The sequence below is a fragment of the Staurois parvus genome, unplaced genomic scaffold (assembly GCF_062004578.1).
Source record: "Staurois parvus isolate SC_StPar_1 unplaced genomic scaffold, SC_StPar_1.0 ptg000014l, whole genome shotgun sequence".
NCBI classification, from domain to species: Eukaryota; Metazoa; Chordata; class Amphibia; order Anura; family Ranidae; genus Staurois; species Staurois parvus.
Window position 1 is genome coordinate 16,794,093 of NW_028317810.1, and position 11,964 is coordinate 16,806,056.

Below are 11,964 nucleotides of genomic sequence, written 5' to 3' on the forward strand. Positions count from 1 at the left end.
ACAGTCGCAAGAAAAAGTATGTGAACCCCTTGGGATTACGTGGATTTTTGCATGAATTGGGCCTAAAATGTGCTCTGAACGTCATCTAAGTCACAACAATAGAAGAACACAGTCTGCTGAACATAATACTACACAAACATTAGATGTTGCCATGGTTTAATTGCACATAACATGTAAACATTCACAGTGCAGGGAGGAAAAAGTATGTGAACCTTTGGACTTAATAACTGGTTGACCCTCCTTTGGCAGCAATAACCTCAACCAAACGTTTCCTGTAGTTGCAGATCAGACCTGCACAACGATCTGGAGTAATTTTGGACCACTCCTCTTCACAAAACTGTTTCAGTGTAGCAATATTCTTGGGATGTCTGGTGTGAATCGCTCTCTTAAGGTCATGCCACAGCATTTCAATCGGGTTGAGGTCAGGACTCTGACTGGGCCACTCCAGAAGGCCTATTCTGTGCTGTTGCAGCCATTGTTTTGTTGAATTACTTGTATGCTTTGGGTCATTGTCCTGTTGCATCACCCATCCTCTGCGGAGCGTCAGTTGGCGGACAGATGGTCGTACGTTTTCCTGCAAAATGTCTTGATAAACTCTGGAATTCATTTTCCCATCAATGACAACAATCCGTCCAGACCCTGAGGCAGCAAAGCAGCCCCAAACCATGATGTTCCCTCCGCCATGTTTTACAGTGGGGATGAGGTTTTGATGTTGGTGTGCTGTGCCTTTTTTTCTCCACACAGAGTGTTGTGTGTTCTTCCCAAACAACTCAATCTTGGTTTCATCTGTCCACAGTATATTTTGCCAGTAGTGCTGTGGAACATCCAGGTGCTCTTTTGCAAACTTCAAACGTGCTGCAATATTCTTTTTGGACAGCAATGGCTTCCTCCGTGGTGTCCTCCCATGTACTCCATTCTTGTTTAATGTTTTCCTTATTGTAGATGTGTCAACAAAAATGTCAGCATGTGCCAGAGATTTCTGTACGTCTTTAGCTGATACTCTGGGATTCTTCTTTACCTCATGCAGCATTCTGCGCTGTGCTCTTGCAGTCATTTTTACAGGACAACCACGCCTAGGGAGAGTAGCAATAGTGCTAAACTTTCTTAATTTGTAGACAGTCTGTCTTACCGTGGACACATGAACATCAAGGCTTTTGGAGATACTTTTGTAACCCTTTCCAGCTTCATGCAAGTCAACAATTCTTGATCGTAGGTCTTCTGAGAGCTCTTTTCTGCGAGGCATGGTTCACATCAGACAGTGCTTCTTGAAACCAGCAAACCCAAAACAGGTGTGTTTTTTTAAAGGGCAGGACAGCTGTCAGCAACACATCCAATATCATCACACTGATTGGAGTCAAGGTTGGCTCACTCCTGGCTCCAATTAGCTCTGGGAGAAGTCATTAAGCTAGGGCCTCACATACTTTTTCCTCCCTGCACTGTGTATGTTTACATGTTATGTGCAATTAAACCATGGCAACATCTAATGTTTGTGTAGTATTATGTTCAGCAGACTGTGTTCTTCTATTGTTGTGACTTAGATGACGTTCAGAGCACATTTTAGGCCCAATTCATGCAAAACTCCACGTAATCTCAAGGGGTTCACATACTTTTACTTGCAACTGTACATTATTAAAGACAATAAAAACAATTCTGATTCATAAAATGGGTTTTATTACATTTTGAAAAAAGGAAGTTATGTTGCCTCACCCTGTATAAAGATGTTTTATAGGATCTTGGAACAAGAAAACTCCAAGATCTTTGACCTAAAACTGAAAACTGCTGCCATTGGCTTGACATTTTACATACTGTGCTTTCTGTTGTATCCCCGGGTTATTTTGTGTTTTGACAAACAATCTTATTGTGATGACACTGAGTCACAGAGGCACAGAGTGCCCAGTTGCATAATGTTCTACAGAATTATCAGTACCTCTATTTCCCTCTAAAACCTGCACATTTACACTGTTCCTCTTTAACTCAATTGGATAGAAACTGTCAGGAATGGACTGGCCAGCAATGGTGGGACTCACCTGCCTTTTGATCTGCAGTACCAGGGCTGGCCAGCGGGTGCTCCCAGCAATCAGAGACTCAACCTTTCAGCCAGCTAACACCTGGAACTGATGATACTGGTGTATTTAAGGGATGGCCAGACTTGCAGACTCTGCCTTGGTGTTGTGTTTGTCCTGGGCCCTGTATCTGTCCTGCATCCTGTTTCTGTTCCTTTGCTACCTGTTCTGATCCCTGGCTTGTGACCCTGACCATCCCTCTGCCTGACCCTCTGTACTACGCTGCTTGCTACCTGTTCTGATCCCTGGCTTGTGACCCTGACCATCCCTCTGCCTGACCCTCTGTACTACGCTGCTTGCTACCTGCTGAACCTGGCCTGTGACCCCGACCATTCTCCGCTTGCTCCCCCTGTACCTACCTGCCCAATTGATATTGACTCGGCCTGCCTGACGACGCTTGCTTGTATGTACTGTTATCTGTGGGTGGTTGGTTGGGTTTGTTTGCACTGTATTATGTTTAGTATTGCACTGCGTTTATGTTTGTATTGTTAGTGTTAATAAATTACATTGTTAATCACATATCTGAAGTCTGCGTTTCCCTGCTTCAGTCACACACCTCTGGTCATACCTGGGAGCCCTGACATTACACCAAGGCCAATCCTGACCAGAAGTGGCTGCACAGGGAAGCCATCTTGGCTTGTTGATGGGAAGGATGGATCTGGATGAGGTTGTGTATTTATCTCTGCTAGTGTTTGATGACAGGGAGTATGCTTATCAAACTCTGAAGGAGTATACCCGGGATGAACTGCTAGAATGTATACGGCTCGCTCATGTTCTAGTAGATCAGGGCACAGAGTTCTCTGAGGTGCAGCCTTTGATTGAGGTTTGTGCAGAGTTGGTTTCATCTGGTTCCCCCGAATGCAGGGATGAATTTTTGCCACCATTTAGTGCAGACCAGGTAGAGTCCCTGGTGTGGTTATTAGAGGATGATGTGGGTTACTTTCTGGAGCGTTATTCCACATGTTCACCACAGACACTAAGAGATTGTATAAACGCAGTGCAGTCATTGACCAGACAGGCTTTGTGTAAGCTCAGCTTTGTTCAACCCATACTGCAGACATGGACAGACTTGTTGCACCCAGCCTCAGTCAGCTTACAAAAACCCAGTCCTGCTTCTAACTCTACTCCTGTATTCCCAACAGCTCCTCCAGTTACAGCCCAGTATACTTGGCTATCTACCGCATGTCAGTACCCTGTTCCCACTCGCTGCACCTATCCTGCCTTTAACCCTGTAAAAAAGCCCTCTGTAGCAACTGCTCCCTCTCCTGTTCCATCCTCCAGTTCTTCTCTGTCTCCAGCTGCTCCATTCGTTTGCAGACCTGCGTTTACTTGCAGTGCTCCAGTAGTTAAAACCAGAAAAAAGCGAAAATTCTTTCCAACCAATACCATCCTGCCAGTATCCAAACCGGTGAGCCTGCCTTCCGTGGTTCAGCCTGAAGCCTCTACTCGGCCTGATGCCTCTACTCGGCCTGAAGCCTCTACTCGGCCTAAAGCCTCTACTCGGCCTGAAGCCTCTACTCGGCCTGATGCCTCTACTCGGCCTGATGCCTCTACTCGGCCTGAAGCCTCTACTCAGCCGGACGCCGGCATTCAGCCTGATGCCTCTACCCAGCATGATGAACTGATCCAGCCTGACGATCCTATTAGGCCAGTTGACTCGATGCCCGCTGTTGATCCAGATGATCCGGTACCTGATCCGGTGCCCGCTGTCGTGCCAATTGACCCAGTGCCCGCTGTCATACCTGGTGACCCGATGCCCGCTGTCGAGCCAGACGATCCAATGCCTGGTGACCCGGTGCCCACTGCCTTGCCAGATGACGCGGTGCCCACTGGCAAGCCAAATGACCTGATGCCTGGTGACCCAGTGCCCGCTGTCATACCTGGTGACCCGATGCCTGCTGTCGAGCCAGACAATCCGGTACCTGATGACCCGGTGCCCACTGTCGTGCCTGTTGACTCGGAGCCCACTGCCTTGCCAGATGACGCGGTGCCCGCTGTCGAGCCAAATGACCTGATGCCTGGTGACCCGATGCCCGCTGTCCAGCCAGACGATTCAATGTCTGCCCCAGTGCCCGCGGTCATGCCAGTTGACTCGGAACCCACTGCCTTGCCAGATGACGCGGTGCTCGCTGTCAAGCCAAATGACTTGATGCCTGGTGACCCGATGCCCGCTGTCCAGTCAGACGATCCAATGTCTGACCCAGTGCCCGCGGTCATACCAGTTGACTCGGAGCCCACTGCCTTGCCAGATGACGCGGTGCCCGCGGTCGAGCCAAATGACCTGATGCCTGGTGACCCGATGCCCGCTGTCCGGTCAGACGATCCAATGTCTGACCCAGTGCCCGCGGTCATACCAGTTGACTCGGAGCCCACTGCCTTGCCAGATGACACGGTGCCCGCTGTCGAGCCAAATGACCTGATGCCTGGTGACCCGATGCCCACTGTCCAGCCAGACGATCCAATGTCTGACCTAGTGCCAGCGGTCATGCCAGTTGACTCGGAGCCCACTGTCGTGCCTGGTGACTCGGTGCCCGCTGCTCCGCCTGGGGGCCCGAGACCTGTCGCTCCGCCTGGGGGTCCAGCGCCCGCCGCTCCACCTGGGGGTCCGGCGCCCGCCGCCCCGCCTGGGGGCCCGAGACCTGTCGCTCCGCCTGAGGGCACGAGACCTGTCGCACCGCCTGGGGGTCCGGCGCCCGCCGCTCCGCCTGAGGGCCCGAGACCTGTCGCTCCACCTGGGGGTCCGGCGCCCGCCGCTCCGCCTGAGGGCCCGAGACCTGTTGCTCCACCTGGGGGTCCGGCGCCCGCCGCTCCGCCTGAGGGCCCGAGACCTGTCGCTCCGCCTGGGGGCCCGAGACCTGTCGCTCCACCTGGGGGTCCGGCGCCCGCCGCTCCGCCTGAGGGCCCGAGACCTGTCGCTCCACCCGGGGGTCCGGCGCCCGCCGCTCCGCCTGAGGGCACGAGACCTGTAGTTCCGCCTGGGGGCCCGATGCCTGTCGCCCCGCCTGGGGGCCCGATGCCTGTCGCCCCGCCTGGGGGCCCGATGCCTGTCGCCCCGCCTGGGGGCCCGATGCCTGTCGCTCCGCCTGGGGGTCCGGCGCCCGCCGCTCCGCCTGAGGGCACGAGACCTGTCGCTCCACCCGGGGGTCCGGCGCCCGCCGCTCCGCCTGAGGGCCCGAGGCCTGTAGTTCCGCCTGGGGGTCCGGCGCCCGCCGCCCCGCCTGGGGGCCCGATGCCTGTCGCCCCGCCTGGGGGCCCGATGCCTGTCGCCCCGCCTGGGGGTCTGATGCCTGTCGCCCCGCCTGGGGGCCCGAGGCCTGTCGCTCCATCTGGGGGTCCGGCACCCGCCGCTCCGCCTGAGGGCCCGAGACCTGTAGTTCCGCCTGGGGGCCCGATGCCTGTCGCCCCACCTGGGGGCCCGATGCCTGTCGCCCCACCTGGGGGCCCGATGCCTGTCGCCCTGCCCGGGGGCCCGAGGCCTGTCGCCCCACCCGGGGGCCCGAGGCCTGTCGCCCCGCCCGGGGGCCCGAGGCCTGTCGCCCCGCCCGGGGGCCCGAGGCCTGTCGCCCCGCCCGGGGGCCCGAGGCCTGACGCCCCACCCGGGGGCCCGGTGCCTGCCGCTCCGCCCGGTGGCCCGCTGCCTGCCGCTTCCCCTGGTAGCCCGATGTGCCTCTGCCCGGGGTCCTGCCCGATGTGCCTCTGCCCGGAGTCCTGCCCGATGTGCCTCTGCCCGGAGTCCAGCCCGATGTGCCTCTGCCCGGAGTCCAGCCCGGTGTGCCTCTGCCCGGAGTCCACCCCGATATGCCTCTGCCCGGAGTCCAGCCCGGTGTGCCTCTGCCCGGAGTCCAGCCCGGTGTGCCTCTGCCCGGAGTCCAGCCCGGTGTGCCTCTGCCCGGAGTCCAGCCCGGTGTGCCTCTGCCCGGAGTCCAGCCCGGTGTGCCTCTGCCCGGAGTCCAGCCCGGTGTGCCTCTGCCCGGAGTCCAGCCCGGTGTGCCTCTGCCCGGAGTCCAGCCCGGTGTGCCTCTGCCCGGAGTCCAGCCCGGTGTGCCTCTGCCCGGAGTCCAGCCCGGTGTGCCTCTGCCCGGTGTACCGCTGCCCGGAGTCCTGCCCGGTGTGCCAGTCTTTGATACCCCGCCAGTTACCAGACCCGGGCGGTGGAACATTTTTCCCAGCTAGGACTGTTTGGAGCGTCCTGAGGCCGCTCCTTGAGGGGGGGGGTACTGTCAGGAATGGACTGGCCAGCAATGGTGGGACTCACCTGCCTTTTGATCTGCAGTACCAGGGCTGGCCAGCGGGTGCTCCCAGCAATCAGAGACTCAACCTTTCAGCCAGCTAACACCTGGAACTGATGATACTGGTGTATTTAAGGGATGGCCAGACTTGCAGACTCTGCCTTGGTGTTGTGTTTGTCCTGGGCCCTGTATCTGTCCTGCATCCTGTTTCTGTTCCTTTGCTACCTGTTCTGATCCCTGGCTTGTGACCCTGACCATCCCTCTGCCTGACCCTCTGTACTACGCTGCTTGCTACCTGTTCTGATCCATGGCTTGTGACCCTGACCATCCCTCTGCCTGACCCTCTGTACTACGCTGCTTGCTACCTGCTGAACCTGGCCTGTGACCCCGACCATTCTCCGCTTGCTCCCCCTGTACCTACCTGCCCAATTGATATTGACTCGGCCTGCCTGACGACGCTTGCTTGTATGTACTGTTATCTGTGGGTGGTTGGTTGGGTTTGTTTGCACTGTATTATGTTTAGTATTGCACTGCGTTTATGTTTGTATTGTTAGTGTTAATAAATTACATTGTTAATCACATATCTGAAGTCTGCGTTTCCCTGCTTCAGTCACACACCTCTGGTCATACCTGGGAGCCCTGACAGAAACACAGAAAAGTGATGGCAGAAACAGACCAAATAGCACATCGAGTCTGTCCTTTTGTAGATTGTTTTTTTTACATTTATTTTTTTTTAATTTATACATGTTTTTGTTATTTTTTGCTTGTTTTTTTTTTTTTTTTTTTTTTTGTGTGAGTATAGATCTATGTTTGTCTCAAGCAAGTTTAAATCCCCTCTGCTGTAAGTCTTTTCCAAGCATCAACTACCCTTTCAGTAAAATGATAATTTATAAGATTAGTTTTGAACTTTCCTCCTCTTAGTTTGAGGTTATGTCCCCGTGTTCTTGATCTTGGTTTCATATTGAAAATACTATCCTCTTAAACCTTATTCACCCCATTGATGTATATAAAGGTTTCAATCATGTCTCCCCTTTCCCTTCTTTCCCCTAGACCAAACTTTCTGAGCAAAGGGCCAGTTTGCTGTTCTTCACACTTTAGGGGGGCCAGACTGTGGCCATTGGAAGTAACAATTATCCTGGTGTGAGGAGGAGTAAAAGATCCATCTTTGGTAATAGGGGGAGGAATAGTGTCCCGTGGTTTGTTTCAGAGGGAGGAATGGTGTCCTATTGTTGGTATCAGCAGGAGGAATAGTGCCCCATCATTGGTGTCAGTGGAAGGAGTAGTGGATCATCATTGGTGACAGTGGGAGAAATAGTGCCCCGTCATTGATGTCAGTGGGAGGAATAGTACCCCATCATTGGTGTCAGTGGGAGGAATAGTGCCCCATCATTGGTGTCAGTGGGAGGAATAATGCCCCACCATTGATGTTAGTGTGAGGAATAGTGTCCCATCACTGGTGTCAGTGCAAGGAATAGTGCCCCATCATTAGTGTCAGTCGGAGGAATAGTGTCTCAACTTTGGTATCAGTGGGAGAAATAGTGCCCTATCACAGGACCATTTGACAGGTAAGTATCATGGTACTTACCTGTCAAATGGTCCTGTGCTGGCATCTTCTGAGTGCCAGTCTTTGTACCTCTTCATTGATAGGTGGGGGGTGATGTCACTCTTGTGAATGTGTAGGACGCTGTCATCCCAGCATTCGGAGGGCGGCCCAGCACTGTAAGCAGAGCTGTGCATCTGCAGCACAGTCTACAGTGCTGGAGGAGATTGCGAGAAGGTAGGTAGGCACATTTTATTGCAGGATGTTCTTGCATGTCTCTTTCACAATAAAAGCCTGCCTGCTTGCAGTTTTGTACAGCGAGACTTCAGTTCCACTTTAAGCTTAGTTAGGTTTTGACTTGTCTTCCACTTTAAATTCAGACAAAGCAGGAAGTGACTAGAATCTGTTTTCCATCAAGCAAGAGCAGGTAAAAGTCTGAAAGGAACTTTGCCAAAGCTATGAATAATTGATGTGGAATCACTTTATGGGTCCTTCTTACTTGAGTGGGGTTCAGAATAGATTCACTGTTTTTTTTTCTGTATGCTGCTTTTACAACAAGTTCCTTAACCATTGTCTGCTAAATGTATGAGGGTAAATGGAATTTTGGAGTATTGTTAAACACAGCAGACTGGTTCCAAAAAGCATCCCTGATTTGCATGAAAAATACATTGTTAGTTGAAAAACTGCATAAATATGCCATTTATTTTTTAAGTGAAAACTCAAAATATTCAAAATAGACGAATATATTACCTGAAAGTATCTCCAATTCTGTCTCGGAAGTACAGAAAATTATCATGATCCTGCATCATCAAGTCACCGGTATTAAAATAAACATCTCCTCTTTTGAACACGTCACACATTAACTTTTTTGTTGTGTGTTTTTTATTTCCAGCATAACCAAAAAAAGGGTTGGCGTGATTCACTTTAGATATGAGCAGACCAGTTTCACCTATTGTATAGAAAGCAAATAGGAATCAATGATATTATTAAGTGGTGAACAAATGACCAAGGACAGCCATAAATAAGTTTAGTTGTTTTCCTTATTGGCAGATCACCTTTAAAGTTGACCTAACATCAAAATTCACAATTAACGTAAATCAACAGAGGATATATTAGCATTGCCAATGCATTTTTTTTATTTAAAAGAGAAGTATGGCTTTTTTTCCCCCCAATCATATTTACCTAGGTGGATGCAGCTTTGGTTCAATGTTGCATCTGTCCCCCACTGGTTATAAGTGTGATCACATGATCGCTGATCGCTGAGTTCCCACAGCCGCTCTGAGCAGAGAGCGGTGACTGCCAGTCACCGCTGTCTGCTCTGTCCTCTCCCCCGTGCTCACTGGAGCACTGGGCTGTGGAGGAGGAGGGAGCTGCAGAATCAGGCAGATCAATGACAGGCTGAGACAGGTGCCACTCTAGACTCTGAGGTGGATCCCAAATTTAAAGTCAGGATCTTTCCCCTGGCTGGACCGGCTGAGTGACATCAGCCAACAGCAGGCTTCGACATGCTGTTAGATGAAAACGGGTCACAGGAGTGCAGAATAAACTGCACTTCTATGATCCGCAGGAGAAGTACAGCCAAAAGAGCTGTGGCTGTACTTTTCCTTTAAGTACCACTGTTTTTGAGCTGGTAGACTTTTAATAGGGGGCTAAAGTGTTACTAAGCCCACAACAGTAAAATCAGTCTGTATATGCAGTAAAGCATGCTTGTTATAATCACTGTGGTACCAAAGGGGTTAATCCTCTGCATTGTGTAAAAAGGCTGTTTGATCCTTTCTTCTCTGCCCCTTCTCTTGTTCAAATGTCCAAGTCTTATCTCCTGATAAGACAGACTGAACCCATAGCCACATGCACATGCTCAGTTTGGTGTGTATTGCTAGATAGGGTTTTTTTTTCTTGGGAGAGTGCATGTGATCAGCACTGTCCAGACAGAGGTCAGCGGATTTCCATCCTCCTAGAGCAGAAAGAAAACTCCTCCTACAAGCTTTAGCTAGTTCTGGGCTAGACACTGATAGAAGTCACAAGACTGATCTAACTGCTGCTGATGAGGTATTTATTAGTTCGATCTTCTCATTCCCTGACACCCCTAGTCCTGGCTGCACACAAGACTGAAGGGACCAAAGGATCCAAGTTTGTGAAGTAGGGTTCTTGGCCCTGGTCCTAGGCCAAGGTGAGGAGAACTGTGGTGGGACCTGGCTGGGGATCCTAACAGGCTCTGACCTGAAAGACCCTGCAGCTGAATCTGGTGAAAGAGGATCTCCTGAGGGTCCCGTCAGCAAGTCCAGGTCTTCCATGGTGTTCCCCCAGTCCCATTCCTCAATTTCTAGGGGCCCAAACTCCACTATTAGCTTAGGTGACTCCCAGTCTATCCCCCCACCACTGACACTTTCCGCTGGCTCACCTGAGAACTGGGCATCCTCGCAGCTAGGCTCCTTCCAGGCGGAACAGTCAGGGCTGGGTGGCAAGGCCGGCTGGTCCTGGGCATCCGCTGGTTCTTTCAGGGTAGCACTTGTGGGCACTGGTCCTCCAGCAGCATCTTTATCTGGATAGTGGGTGATGGCAGGCAGCCTTCCTCCACTGTAAGGATCCGCCATAGGAACAGGAGAATCATGGTTCCGGGACTCAACCCCATTCAGTGACTTGGGCTCTGTTCATCCTCTGGCTCTCCGATTCTGACTTTTCGACTTCTCTGTACATAGTCCTGTTTGCAGGTCCACACTGTAGATGCGAGGCACCAGACCACTGGGTATCAGCTTGTTGAGTGGCTCTCCACAGTGCCCGCACCTGACCCAGGCTCTGATCAGGATGGTTGGTCTCCTGCTTCAGGACACATCAGGCACAGTCTCTTCATCCCTTCAACCAACCCCAGGCCAAAGCATCCACAATGTTTCAGGTGGACTTCCATGTCCACCAAAGTGATCTCTGGTATGAAAACTTTCAGAAAGAATTGCAACGCACCCTCCATCTTGCTCCTCTCTCTCTCCACGTGATGTGTGTGTACTGGGTGACTCTTTGGTGCCAGCCAGACAGGAACTTTCCCGCGTGGGTGTTAACCCCTGCCACTCTGGGTGGGAGCCAGCCAACTGGTTTGCTAGTGTTGTTATAGCTGCATCCTGGCAGTAACACTTAATCAGTCCGCTGGCAAGGACAAGACACCTTGTGACAGTCATCACTGGACAACTGGGTGTCAATAGTGGTTGCAAAGGAGATGGTCTGTAGCGGCTGCTACGGACAACACCAAGGCATAGTTCACACCCCGTGCTAAATGCGGTTGTAAAAGTAAAGTCACTGGGCTCATTTGACATGATGCGTCTGGGTACATGTAGTCCACTGAGTTGCATGTTGTTCCGGTTGCTCCGGGCAAAGGCAAGCACGAACACGTGGCACACAAGCATAGTATTTAGCATTAGAACAGAGTGCTTTGCTGTAGCAACCTCTAGAGCAGCACAAAGACTGTTAGGTACTGATACACCTCCCCAGTTACTTTGGGAAACAGAAAGCAGGGGAGCAGCTGACATTTTACTGTCACGAACAGGAACACAGCATACAATAGTGTCTTTTGGACTCCACATGTTAAGCAGCAATAGGATGTTTGTAGACTGTTAAGCCGTTCCTGGTTGCCTTCCCGCTGGGTCTGTTCTGTGTTACTGGACTGCCATTACAATATATTCCTGTTACTGTACCTGGACTCTGTGTGCTTTCTGCCTGCTGCACCTACCCACATATGAGCTGCGTTGTGCTTTATGAATGGTCCTACAGTTTTCTTGGACCTGTGATGTGTCCCAGAAGGCTGTGGAGGAAGGGGGGGATCAAATTTCCACTCAGATTGCTGCAGTGATCTGACCGGAAGTGGGAGCAGGTACCTGTCAAACATCCCCCCCAGAAAAACTAAGTGCTAAAACTTAAAGAGGGGGGAGGCAGGCAGACAAGCGAACTTCCCCTTTTGTGTGAAGTTCTGCTTTAAGTGATCTGTATTTCTGCACATAAAACATTCATGTGATTCGTGATTCATGTCACTATTATTAGGATCATTTTTACTGTTCGCACTTTCTATTTTTAGCTTATATCCATCCACATGCTTGCCGTCAACATGTTCAAGGGTACGTTCATCATCTGGGTCAGCATTAAGTGC

The 11,964-nt window shown here is 51.6% G+C and overlaps 1 protein-coding gene across 2 annotated transcripts in view; it reads right to left on the minus strand.

Moving 5' to 3' along the window:
• SLC27A6 (solute carrier family 27 member 6) overlaps positions 1-11,964 on the minus strand; it is a 74,030-nt gene that overhangs the window by 14,493 nt on the left and 47,573 nt on the right. For both annotated transcript variants that reach the window (XM_089677725.1, XM_089677719.1), the window contains exon 8: positions 8,583-8,781. In XM_089677725.1, coding sequence (XP_089533851.1) covers positions 8,583-8,781 — 199 coding nt within the window. The remainder of the gene's footprint in view (positions 1-8,582; positions 8,782-11,964) is intronic.